At 51.6% G+C, this 13,012-nt stretch overlaps 1 protein-coding gene across 31 annotated transcripts in view; it reads right to left on the bottom strand.

The window, feature by feature from the left end:
* The window catches only part of Ablim2 (actin binding LIM protein family member 2), a 124,334-nt gene that overhangs the window by 67,741 nt on the left and 43,581 nt on the right, over nucleotides 1-13,012 (bottom strand). For all 31 annotated transcript variants that reach the window (XR_013111810.1, XR_013111809.1, XM_076938378.1 and 28 more), the window contains exons 3-6: nucleotides 12,117-12,300; nucleotides 7,163-7,278; nucleotides 4,696-4,822; nucleotides 1,794-1,887 (exon numbers count right to left, since the gene is read on the bottom strand). Coding sequence is in view for 29 of the 31 variants with exons in the window: in XM_076938378.1 (XP_076794493.1) it covers nucleotides 1,794-1,887; nucleotides 4,696-4,822; nucleotides 7,163-7,278; nucleotides 12,117-12,300 (521 nt within the window). In the remaining 2 variants the exon portion in view is untranslated. The remainder of the gene's footprint in view (nucleotides 1-1,793; nucleotides 1,888-4,695; nucleotides 4,823-7,162; nucleotides 7,279-12,116; nucleotides 12,301-13,012) is intronic.

Here is a 13,012-nt window from a genome sequence, read left to right as displayed (position 1 = left end):
GGGACATGGGATGTATACAAGCCTCACTCACTCTCTCATAGCCCAGTTCTCAGTACTGGACGCGGTCCGCCCACCCAGGCTAGCTTTTCTAGTGAAGGTCTGCCAGCCTCGATGGTAAACTGGGCCAAACTGTGCTTTTAGTATCAGCAGCAATGGCAGAGACAGATCCAAGATGCACCCACTTCAGCCCACAGAGTCAACTTGGTGAGATAAGATTAGGTTGCCGTGCCATCCAAGGTGTGCTATCTGGCTGAGGTTGGGAGGCTTAGGACAGTCGGTGTGACTCTGCTGGGGGATTCCCCACACCTGGCTGAGTTACTTCAAAGAAAGAGGGACATCTGTGTGGGTCGACCAGGTACCCAGGTGCTGAGGTATAAGGGAGAGGCAGGAGCTCCGGGTCCATAAGGGAAGACAGACATGGTCTCTTGAGCTTGAGGCCATGGGTGGAAAGGCAGAGTGCAGGCCTCAGTGTGCTATGGGGAGGGACACAGAGTCAGGGAGGCCAGGTGAGCTGTCTAGGGAGGTGAGACCACATAGTTGTTACAGTCACACTCATCCCAGGGGCCTCTGTCCGGCTGATCCTGGCAGATGCTCTTTTTGATAGACACCACTTAAGCTGTTTTAAAAGCTCCTGGGGTCACATGGCTTTCTATTGCAGGAGGATCAGAAACTGGAGGTCAGCCTCAACTATGCAAGTTCAAGGCCAGCCTTGGGCTTCATGAGACCCTGATTTAAAAATAAAATAAAATAAAATAAAATAAAATAAAATAAAAAAATAATGAAAGCAAAAACCACCGAGGAGCTCTTGTTCAGGGAGGGAATCAGGGAAGGCTCCTGGGCAGAGGAAAACTCCAGCGTAGGGAGAGGGAGAAGCAGGGGAAGGGCGGGGGTGGAGGTGAGGGGTGGGACCAGGCCTATGTGGGATGGGACAGGTTGGTCTTTTCTCCTAAACCAGGATATGCCTGTATGAATACCAGCTGTGCTCCCCACCCAGGACAAGACTCACGGGACACACAGGAAAGTAAAGTCACAATCTCACTACACAACTCACTCCAACAGTTTGAAGATCCCAGTGCAGAAGCAAGGAAGCTTGAGAAGGAGAGGCAGAACTGCCAGCCTGCCTCAGGGCTGGGGAAAGGCAGAGCCTTCCCAGAGCCAGGACATCAAAAGCTGGGGTGGGAGAGGGTCAGAAGACGCTAACCCAATGGTTCTTAACCTCTCAACCTCTTTGGAAAGGGGTCAAACGGCCCTTTCACGGGGATTAAATCAGATATTTAAATTCCTAACAGTAGCAAACTTACAGTTATGAAGTAGCAACAAAAATAATGTTATGGCCTGGGGTCTCCACAACATGAACTGTATTAAAGAGTCACAGCATTGGGAAGCTTGAGAACCACGGCTCTAACCTAAAAGCAAGCAATTTACAGTGACTGCCACAGGATGAACAAGCGTTTGCAGTTTTGCCCCACATCCCTGTTTCTGTGGATCTATCTGAAGGAGCCTTGGGAAAAAGATGTTCACTGTTGCCTTATTTACCACAGTAAATCAGAGCATGCTGTGCCTAACAAGAGGACCAGTCTCGCCCATCCCAGGTCCCATGTGAGGAGGTGTGTGACCCATGTTGACATGCACTTGCAGCTGAGTGAGCTAAGCATCAACAGGACCTCTGTTTGGACAAGAACAGGCTGAGAGCATGCTGAGGGTTCTGGGCACAGGGGAGGGACAGCTACAGGATTCAGGGCTCTTTCTGTGATAAGACCTCAAAGTGCCAGCCCCGCCCACAGGCTTCTCACCTCCAGCACCCGGCCCGTGATGTACTTCTCACAGCCGTCACAGCGGATGCCAAACTTGGTGTGATAATCAGTCTCGCAGTAGGGCAGCCCGTCCCTGAAATGAGACAGCCAGTCAGGAGGGCATGGGGTCACCCACTTGGCCCCCAACATGCAACAAAACTCATAAGAGAACTGCCCAACAATATGGAGGCATGGGGGCTTCCTCCTACTCTAAGGGGACAGTTCCTGGACAGGTAGCATTAGTTTGCCACCACATGAGACATATGACAAGCACCCACTTCCCGTGTAGTTTTACAGAGGAGCAGGGGCCAGGCCACCTGCCCACTGGATGAGAGAGGAGAGAGGCGGGGCTCCAGAAACTGGGATAAGGAACAGAAGCAGCCTGGGAAGAGAAAGGCTAAGTCACAGACCTGGCTCTCCCCCAAGGTCCTTCCATCCAAGGGCCAGAGAGGGTGCAAGGGTACCCTCCCAAGGACAAGGGTACAAGGGTGCAAGGGTGACTTGAAGGTCAGAAGCAAGTGCGACAAAACAGAAGGTCACAGGGCACCTCTGGCTGTAGGTGGAGGCTCCTGGGGTGAAGCCGGCCTTCTGCCTGTGTTTTCAAATATGACTGAATACCCAGTGAAGCAGGGGTCAGTGTGGAGGGAGACTGCTCTGGAAGCTGCACTCGGGAGAATGGTTGACTCCATTCTGTATTAAATGAACTAGCCATCAGCACAGTGTCATGAAGAGATGGTGCAGACAGGAGATCTCCTAATTTACCTATTCTTTTTCCTCAGCACTGTGAGCCTAGCAATAGATGAAGGTCCACAAAGGTAGGGAGAGAGGGCACAGGGAATGGAGGGTTTGGGGAGGCAAGGAGGTTGTAGGTGGCCACACTCAAGACAGGAAGAGGTTGCTGGGAGGAGACAAGCAAACAGCCTTGGACCCAAATACCAAGTCTCAAGTGTGTTACTTAATACCACTGAACATCAGCCCCTCCCACAGTAAAAGGGGAGCACTGAGAGTGAGGTCGTCATAAGGCAAGGCGATGCTGGGGACTGGCTTAAGGAAAGCACTTGTCAGTGCCCAAGACTGCCAGTGTTGCTAGCTATAGTTGTCTTCAGTCACGGGTCACCACCCAGCAGGAATTGGTGTAGAGGTCTCAGGAAGATGGACACCTGCCACTATAAAGCATGCTCACTGTGTGGGCTGCAGCTACTGTGAACTCTATTTAGGTTTCCCACGGCTAAGACAAGCATCCTCAAGACTGTCAGGGCTTAAACTGAGTGCCACACTACTTCCCTCAATGCCTGAAACCTCACAATGCCCCAGAACGGATGTTCCAGGGATGGGTGCCCCTCTGCATCTGTCCTCCACTGATCTCAACTCTCAGAGGGGCCTCCCAGAAGGAGGGAGGATGCAGACTGGAAGACCCCACAAACCCATGTAGCTACAGCAAACCCAGGAAGTTCTTAGATACCATCTCCATGGCAACACCAATGTGATCTTCCCCTGAGTTCTGGGGTGGCTCTGGAGGCTGCTAAGTAACATGCTGGTGTGGGTGAGCCACCAACGCCCTGTGTAGGATGGCACCTGATGGGGGGTAACACTGCCATTTTCTTCAAAGAGTCCTGCACACCAGGCTCTGCCTGCCTGTGTCACTCTCCACAGTATGGCTGCGCTGGAGGCCAGGGGACTCAGGCTTTACAGAGTCATCTGTCTAAATGGAAGGAAGCTCACTTTGGTTTGGGGACAATGTTTCATTTTGTGATCAATGGGCCACATGGTATTATAATCAGGAACACAGAAAGGCCCCTGTTACTTGCTATTCAGACCCTGGTGACAGAATGTACTGTCAACCTGGGTGCCAGCATGAACATCTTGGCCACTGAGCCTCTACACATGTGCTCCTGGACATTTGTGTGTATGTACATGTGCATGCATACATACACATGTGTTCATGTTTGTATGCATGCATGGAGGGATGCATGGGCACATGTGTGTATGCATGTGTGCATGTATGTGTGTGCATGTGTATATGTGTGTGCATATGTGTGTGCGCAAGTCTGTGTATACATTTGTGCACACGCACTCCACTCTATGTAATCATATAGGGAACCTTTTCCACACAATCAATCTCTATATGGATTCCAATTTTGGAGCATGGAGGAAAACTTTCCTGTGCTGGGGAAACAACCTCCACCAAACCCCAGCTCACTTCATTTACACTGTGGGAACCTTCTTTCTCACCTCTCTGATCCAACAGCTAAAGTATATCCCAGCTCATGGTGGTCCCACAGCCTCTGGCAAATGCTCTCTTCTTCTCAGGCACTGTCACCCCCTTAACAACATGCTGGGAGACCACTGTAGATTCGAGCACATGCTTGTAGGCTCCCATGCTCCCATGGGATCAGCCAGCCCTGTGAGTCCTTGTGACTAGTATCTATCAGCTGTTATGTGCTCCACAGGACATCTGGTGCCAGGAATGTCCAGGCACCAAGCAGGTTGTAACATCCTGCAACAGAGAGGCTGGTGCTTTTGTGTGTTTGTTTGTTTGTTTGTTGCTTTTCGAGACAGGGTTTCTCTGTGTAGCCCTGGCTGTTCTGGAACTCACTCTAGATCAGGCTGGCCTTGAACTCAGAGATCTGCCTGCCTCTGCCTCCCAAATGTTGGGAATAAAGGTGTGCGCCACCACACCTGGCTGAGAGACAGGTGTTCTGTAAAGTCAGAACTGGAGACCACAACCCACTTCAGCAGAACTGCTGGGAAAGAAGATGAAGGCTTTGGGGACCAGAGCAAGTCCTGGACCTTTCTCTTGGTCCAGCAGCAGGACTAGTCAGTGCACCAGGACTGGACACCCCTGCCCCACCTGCAGCACTGTGCAAGGCCTTCCTGGGCTGGTTCTGCCCACCACACTCACTTGCTGATGTACTCTGCATTGAGGAGTTTCCCACAAGTCTTGCACTTGAAACATCCTAGGTGCCAGTGCTTGTCCAAAGCTACCAGGGCCTGGCCATTCTTGATTTCTAAGCCACAGCCTCCACAACCTAGAACAGAGAACACAGTTACTTTCACTGTGGGCCCAGAGGACTCATATTGCAGGGCCCCAGGAGCACTCCGTATGACCTGGACTCAACCTCTCAGAATCTTAGGCCCCACAGACTCACCCAGGGCAGCCCTAGAGGAGAGGACCAGACACAGTGGCATGCTAAAAGGACCCCATCTCACAGTTGAAGGGAGCATCTGCGTAGCCCATGGTGGGGCTTGATCCCGTGTGAGGAGCATTGACCCTACACAGTCTGGGCTGGAGACTGGAAAACCAAGAAGGAAATGAGAACTAGCTTTCTAAAAGATTGGATCTGGCACAGAACCATTCACACCAGGGTGTACTGGGGTCTAGGCTGGGCTGGGGTTGGAGAGTGGCATACATGATCAGCTGTAAACCTGGTAAACCAACCCCAAATCCATCCTTAGCTGGAGGCAGAATGATAAACTTAACCATAACACGGCATCTCACCTAAGGCGTGACCTTCCTGGAGAGGTCTGAGCCCCATTCTCTCTTGCTACTCCTACTCCTGGCCCTACATCCCTACCTGCCTGGACTTCCTTCCTGGAGAGGGCTGAGTCCAGCCTTCACCTCCACTCCACACTTACCTGCCTAGAGTCCCCTCCTGGGGATTCTCTTTGATCCATATATCCCAACTCCTCTGGCTATCTGGGGCCACTGTGTTTGGGATTCTCTTCCCCTCTGCTTTCTGTTCTGACCCCTAGTCTGCTGGGGCCTCTCCCAGTCCCAGACAGCTCCTTCTGCATCTGTTCCACTCATTTCTGCTTTCTCTCTCTGAACCCCATTCCAGCCATGAAGACCAGCATTCCTCATTGTGTGGTAGTATCCTGGTCTGAGCCCTGATCAGGCTCCCAAGAGTCTCTTCCCTCCCAGCTGTGCCCAGCCCTGCTCCATGCTCCTGGGGGGTCTGGGCCTCTGGTCTGGCCCTGTTCTGCTAAGCCAGCTGATCCCTCCACACAGGGAGCTGCTACACTGAGGCCCTTGTCATTCACTGGGGGATGTGTGGGAGCTATCAACAAATCGGAACAGGCAGGGGGTGTAGGGTAAGCAATCAGGGGTAACTGTGGGGACACATATCACGGGGATGTGTGCATGTATCTGTGCCAGATGTATATGTATATTATATGTGTATACAGCATGTGTGGGTACACTGCCTCTTAGTATCCAGGGCTGGGTTCCAGGACCCCCTGAACACTGAAGTCTTGTCTAAGGAGAGGCATAGTCTTTGCGAATCAGTACACACCTCCTACAGGCTTAATGTGTCTTTGACCAGTGCTATCTGGAGCACACAGACACAAAGTGAACAGTCACCACACTGTACTTCTGAAAATAAGGGCAAGGAAGATGTCTGCACATGCTCAGTACAGACAGTTTGGGGTTTTGTTTGTTGACACAGGGTAGCACATGCTGGGCTCAAACTCACTACGACTGAGGATGGCTTTGAACTCATGATCTTCCTGCCTCTACCCTCCAAGTGATAGATTCCAGGAACACTCAACCATGCAGGGTTTTATGTGGTGCTGGGCCACATTCTGTGAGCTCTATGCCAGCAGCTCCCAGGCAGGGATGATTTGTCCCCAGACTGGATTAACAAGATCTGGAGACCTTTTTGATCCCTCCAAATGAGGGCAGACCTCTGTGTATGCAAATGGGACATGGGGGAGATGCTGGCAACATCACCACCAGCCTGCCTGGTACTCTAGAGTAGTAAGTGGACAACTGTCTGGGTTCTTCTGCCTAGGCCCTGCAGGGGGATTCTGTGGCTCTGGGCCATCATGAAGTTGCTTTCAACAGCCTCTATCTGTGTTCCTGCAAGGTGTATAAGGAGTGTTGCCAAGGGACGGAGTGCTCACTGTGAAGGCCCCTGGCACCCTGGCATCCTTGCATGGCTCTGCCAGTGGCAGAGCAGTTCTGTGACAGCAACTGGAGAGACCCACAGGGATTCCCAGAGACAGCTGTCCCTGCCCTGCACACTGCATATGGCTCTACCATCAAGGTGGACCCGAACTCCTGCCAGCACCACAAGGGAAGGACAGAGAGGAGACTGGGAAGGCTTCCTGGGGGAGGAGACCTAGAACTGGGTGATGATGGAAGGGACACAGGATGGAAAAGCTGAGGTGGTTATGATGGGCACCACCTGTGCAAAAGGCTTAGCGGCAGGAGGCCGGGGAAGGGAAGGAGGGTTTCTTACTGGGTTCCCAGAATTCAGTGTTCTATTACTGTGCAGGCCCTACAGTGTCAGCCTCCATCCCAGGTCCTGTAGAGGCCACTCCAGCTTCCAGCTCAGCACACATCCTTACAGATGCCTGGTCACACTTACTCCGGAGGCCCTGGGCCACGTGAGCACTGTTGCCCAGCAACGTGGGTGGGGAACACTTCTGGCACATACAATCCTTCCCGTTGAACGTCACACGGTCCCCAGGAGGAAAGGGCAGCCTGAAATGAGAGTGGACATCCTGTTGGCCACCTCCAGCTCTTCTCTACTGCTGTCACTTCAAGGTATGGCTTCCCAACTCAGCAGACAGTACTCTTTCTGGGGGACGAAGAACCTAGGCAGATTAGGCTCAGCCCAGGTCCTGGCCTTGCTGGCTGGTCCTGCAACCTTCCTGGCTGTCCCATGTTCCCTGCAGCTCATAGGTGCCTGCACCTGTCACCTACTTACTAGTGGTATAGTCTGAAATACACCATGTCTTAACATGATGCATCTCCCCAGGAAATTAGATTTTAGGATTGAGAGAGCACCCCAGACAATCTCTAATGTGCTCTCAGTCTTACTCTAGCTGTGCAACCTAGAGTACGTTACTCAGTCTCTCTGTTCCTGTATGTCATATGCAAGGGAAGACTGTTGGCATGCATCACAGGCTTGCTACCCCTTCAGACATCCCTTATGGAACATGCTAGCTTAGATGCCAGGGCTGTGAATGCCCAGCAGCCATCCAATCTACAAGCATAAGTGGGATACATCCTAGAAAATGACATGCAGTATAATCACCATCAATGTGACATGGAATACCTGGCCAGCGCAAAAGGTCCCCGTGGCTCTCTCCCCAACCACACTTCCCACACCGTAGACAACAGAGCCATATGTGAGTGTTTTGTTCAGCAACACACTGCCAAGATCTGCCCCTGTGGCTGCTCCTCACATCACCAGTCTGTTCTTTTTCTGGGCTAAGAACTACTCCATTGCATCTGTTGAAGGGCACTTGGGCTGTTCCTTCTTGAAACCAGTGACACCTGCATCACAGAACTTCCTTCCCAAAGTGGAGTTCCTGGTCACCTACTGTGTGATTTTGTCTCCAAGGATGGCATTGTCATCCCTTGCCATTATCCACCATATGTTGTATCTACACACTTGGGCACAGCCGGCATTTCACAATTGCCTTGGTCAATGTCCCTGGCAGCTAATGATGTTCATGTAAGTATGTTTTCTGTATCTTTTGGTCATTTGTGTATGCTCTTAGGTGACATGTGTGATAAGCCATTTTGCTCACCCTGGATGTTTCTTATTGAATTGTAAAAGTTCTTTACATATTTGATCTCTGTTGGTTATTTTCTTGTTGCTATGACAAAATGCCCAACAAGAAGCAACTTATCTTGGCTCACAGTTCAAGAGTAGAAGCCCATCATATTGAGAAAGGCATGGAGACAGGAGTGGAAGGTGCTGTTCACACTGTTCTGAGTCGGGAGATGGGAGTGACTAGGAAATGGGGCCAGGCCATAGAGCCCAACCACATGCCCCTGTGACCCACTTCCTCCAGCAAGGCTCTGCCTTCTAAAGGTGCCACAACCTTCCCAAACAGTACCACCAGCTGGGGACCAAATGTCCAAACACATGAGCCTCTGGGGGAGGGGGGAGAGATTTTTACCTAGGCCACAGCAGGGTCTATCCTCAGAGCCCTGGCTCTCTACCTGAATTAGATTTTATGTTTGTCTGTTCTGATGCAGAACTTCAGTCTAAAGCTGAGGCTAGTCTTAAACTTGGGATCCTCCTGCCTCAAGCTCCTCAGGGCTGGGACTGCAGGTTGTGCGCTGACATGCCTGGCTGCACTGAGATTCTGTTGATACCTTTTGACATTATTTCCCTCCGCCAAACTCACTCAGCTCTTGTGTGTGCAATAAAGATTTGTTTTCATCTTTTTTTTTTATAGTGCCTGTTTTCTGATGCTCACTGTTCTCCTGCCCCACTGTGTAATCCAACGAGGTTGCCGTACCCAGAGCAGTGATACCATCACCACGGTCAATTTTGGAACATTTCAATCACAGTTTAAACTGGCATCTTGATCAGCAAGGTCAACTCTGGATCCGATTACTCATCCCTCAGAGTAGCCTTGGGCTGTGAGTCTGGTCTTCTTTTTCAGAAGGCTTTTGGTGGGTTTTATTCTCCTTTTGGCACTTACAGACATCTTCTTACTGTTTCCCAGTGTGCACAGCTCCTGGAGGTCTGAGCTCCTCTGTAGTCATGGTGGGTTTTGGGTGATTTCTGTTGTGGTCGTTGTGTTTTTCCTGTTGTTTTTAAGAATTCTTTCTTTTCTTTTTTGCTTGCAAATCTTTTTGCAGTGTGGCTGTGCATACCTGGGGCATTCTCACTGGGATGTTGTACACAAGGTTGACTGTGAACATCTCTTTTTAGGGTCACTGAGATCTTGGGACTATAGGTTTCTAGCTTTTAGCAAATCTAGGCAAGCTTCACCCATGACTTTAAAAGGACTTTTTTTTTTTTTTTGGTCTCCCCTGCCTACACAAGCAGGCAGACAGACTTACAGACCAATGGACAGGCAGGCAGTGGCTCTACACCAACTCCCCTGTGTACCAATGTGGAGGCGTCTACTGCTACACTTGAATTTCCAGTCATTTCTCTCATGTGCCTGATCACTTTCAGAAGTTACATGCTTGGCTTCTAGATGGCCTTCTGGAAATCCTGTACTTGAAACAGCAACAGAATGGACATGGCTGTCCCTATGTCCATATCTGCTGATGTCACCCTGGTGGTCTCTGCTGATGTCACCCTGGTGGTATCTGCTGATGTCACCCTGGTGGTCTCTGCTAACTTTTTCCTGGTTTTGGTTGGTGTCTCATCTGGAGGTCTCCACTTCTAAGTAAATCCCAGATGCCATAGACTCTGTGCAGTTGAGTGCAGGGCTCTCTCTCACTTCCTCCTGTAAGGAGCTTGGGCTCAGGAGGTTGCCAGCTTCTAGGGACATCCCAAGGAGGCTCACCTCTCACCTGCACAGTGGGTGCACAGCAGCCCCTGCTCCTGGGCTGTCTGAACCCTATCAATAAGGCCCACCCCTGCATGACCAACAAGGTCCTCAGGGCTCAGAACTCTGTGTCCCCTGGAGACTGTGCACTCACAGCAGCTTTGTTGGCCCTCACCCACTGATGACTCATGTTCACTGTCAGCTTGACTGGATTGAGAAAGATCTGGCAACCATTACAGTGTACCTCTGGGTATATCTGAGAGCATTTCTAGAAGGGAAGCCCATCTTGGATGTGGGCAGCAGCAGCAGCATTGTGCATCCATTCATCGAGGGCAGTCTTCTGAAGCCATGGGGGTGGGGTTCTTCCTTTAAAGCATTTCACTTGGGCAACTGTCATCACAGAGTGGAGTTCTCTTGATGGCATCTTGCAGGGCCCATTCTCTTCCCCTGTCTCACGTATCCTGTCAGTACCACCCTTCCACTTACCCTCTCACCCTGGCCAGGAAACACATCACTCTATTCTCCACTCCAGATTCAACCTCCAGCAGGAAGCAGGAGTCTGGCCTCTGCTTTGCTGCTCCTGAACTTGGGCCCCAGCTCCAGTGTGTGCCTGCTGGCAGCCAACTCTGTGTAGTGTCTAGCCTGACTGTATGTGTGGTAGCAGAGCCCCAGTCTGACCTACAACCTGAACAGCACTGTCTGTTGTCACTGTAATATGGTGGTTTTCCCAAGGTGGGCTCTCAGGCCAACCATGACTGATGCCATATGGAAATTGCTAAGGTATTTCTGAGGACCTCTGATCCATCCACACTAGAGAGCACACAGCAACTCTTCCATGGAAAATGTCCCCCATAGAGCTTCCTTCCCTTAATGTCTTCTGGTCAAAGGCTCAACTCCAGCCTTGGGTACATGCTATGACCATAGATAGCTGCTTGGAAAGGATGTGGGTGACATCACAAGCCAGACATGATGATACTGGGTAACATCACAAGCTGGATGCTATGATGCTGGAAAATGCCGACGTTCGCTCTACTCTTCACTCTTGCCTGTGTTTGCTGCCCAGAGGCCTCAGAGAGGCTGCCACCATTCAGATGACACAGGTTGCTGCCAGGCTGGCATCCAACTCTTCACGGGGAGCTCATTTGTGCTATGCCAGGCACCAGGGACCAGAAGCAGGCCTCCCAGTCCCAGCCTTCTCCCAGCTGCCTCTTATGAGATCATACCACAGTAATGGGAAGGACACAGCCATGGGCCAGGATGGGTCAGGTTCCAGAGGGACAGGACACAAAGAGAGAAGGAGGGAGGAACCTACTGGGTGGAAGGGAAGGAGAATAGAGAGGGAAGAGGAAGGGTGATTCAATGAGTGCTCCACAGGGCCTGTCTTCCCCTTCTGGAGGAATCTGAGAAGCTGAGATAACAGGTCCAGAACCAATGCTGGTGGAGCCCTGGGCCAGCACCCATGGATTGAATGAAGGAAGGGAAGAAGAAATACATGGATATAAGAGGCTGAGACACCTCGAGGAAGGAGCTTGGGGAAGGCTCCAGAGGTACTGGGGACAGACTGAGGTGGATGAAGATGAGGCAGGGGGCAGTGTCACATGTGAAGTCCTGAGCCAGGACAGTAGCTAGGTAGATTTGAGGACAATAATATGTGAGGCTTCTGTGGTAGGGGTGTGGCATCTGCAGGTTGGGACATGGGGAGTAGAGCCTGGGCCTGTGGGAGTGGGAGGGCATGGCCAGGCTAACATCTGGGAAGGCATGGCAGGATGCAATGTTAAAAAAGAGTAGAGCTGAGAACAAGGACAGGCTAGGGATGGTTGCCTTGGAGACCAGAGGTAGCCAGGGTATGCTATGGGCTTGGGTGGGGGCAGCTGGGATCTGTTAGGAGCCAAAGATGGTCAAGGGTAGGAGGGCAGGGCCCAGGTAAGGAGTAAGGGACTGTGGTGGGGCTGAGCTAGGAAGGCTAGAAGGTTTGGAGGAGGTGCAGCTGCGTGGAGATGGGGTGGAGCCAGGGCAGGGGGCAGATGTGCAAGGAGGAGGGGTAGAGGCTGGCAGAGCAGAGGCTGGACCACTTACCTGCAGACAGCGCATACGAAGCAGTCGGGGTGGTAGGTCTTCCCAAGTGCCGACACCACTTCACCTTCAATGAAGCGGTCACAGCTGAAGCAGCGAGTGCCATAGAGCCGCTGGTAGTCACGTGTGCAAATGTGCTCACCCTGTCTCACGAAGAAGCCACCTTCGGCCAGGTCACAGCCACACGCTGTGGAGAAGATTGAAGGCTGGGTCAGTGGAGTGACCAACTCATATCTCCTGGAGATCTGACCCCAGCCCCCCCTGATGTAAGCTTCTACAAATCCAAATGGCTAAGGATACCTGGGATGGGGCTCTAGGGACAGACACAAGCTCCCCTGCTGGCATAGAGTCAAGTGTATTTTTCCATATAGAAGCTTCCAGAAAGCACTGAGAAACTGAGGACAGAACCAGCTTCCCAATTTTTCTAGGATATGATGAGGCTCTCTGGCCTCCAAGATCCTGTGAGCCCCTCTAAGCTGTTCCAGTGGTGGAAGAAGAGGTTAAGCAGGGTGCACATGTACATGAGAGAGAGGGGGAGAGACAGAGAGACAGAGAGACAGAGAGAGAGACAGACAGACAGAGAGGCAGAGACAGACAGACAGACAGACACTGGGTAGCTTTCCACTCTATGCTCTGCTATGGACTGAAGGGCCTAGTGAAGGGCACGTGAGCTGCTATATGGTCCCCAGATCCACAGGGAAACTTCTCACTCCCCAACCCCTTCTTTCTGGGTTCCCACAGTCCTCAACCCCTGACTCCTGTAATATGGCAAGGCCAGATCCAGAGCAGAAGAAGAACCTACAGGGTCACTGAGAGTCACTAGTCCCTTTTCCTAACACACAGCTCCAGATTGCTGAGCCTAGTGGAGGAGCAGAGAGGACTTGCAGGCTGTGGTCACC

The sequence above is a fragment of the Arvicanthis niloticus genome, chromosome 7 (genome assembly GCF_011762505.2).
Source record: "Arvicanthis niloticus isolate mArvNil1 chromosome 7, mArvNil1.pat.X, whole genome shotgun sequence".
NCBI lineage: Eukaryota > Metazoa > Chordata > Mammalia > Rodentia > Muridae > Arvicanthis > Arvicanthis niloticus.
This window is presented reverse-complemented; position numbering and strand designations above follow the sequence as displayed.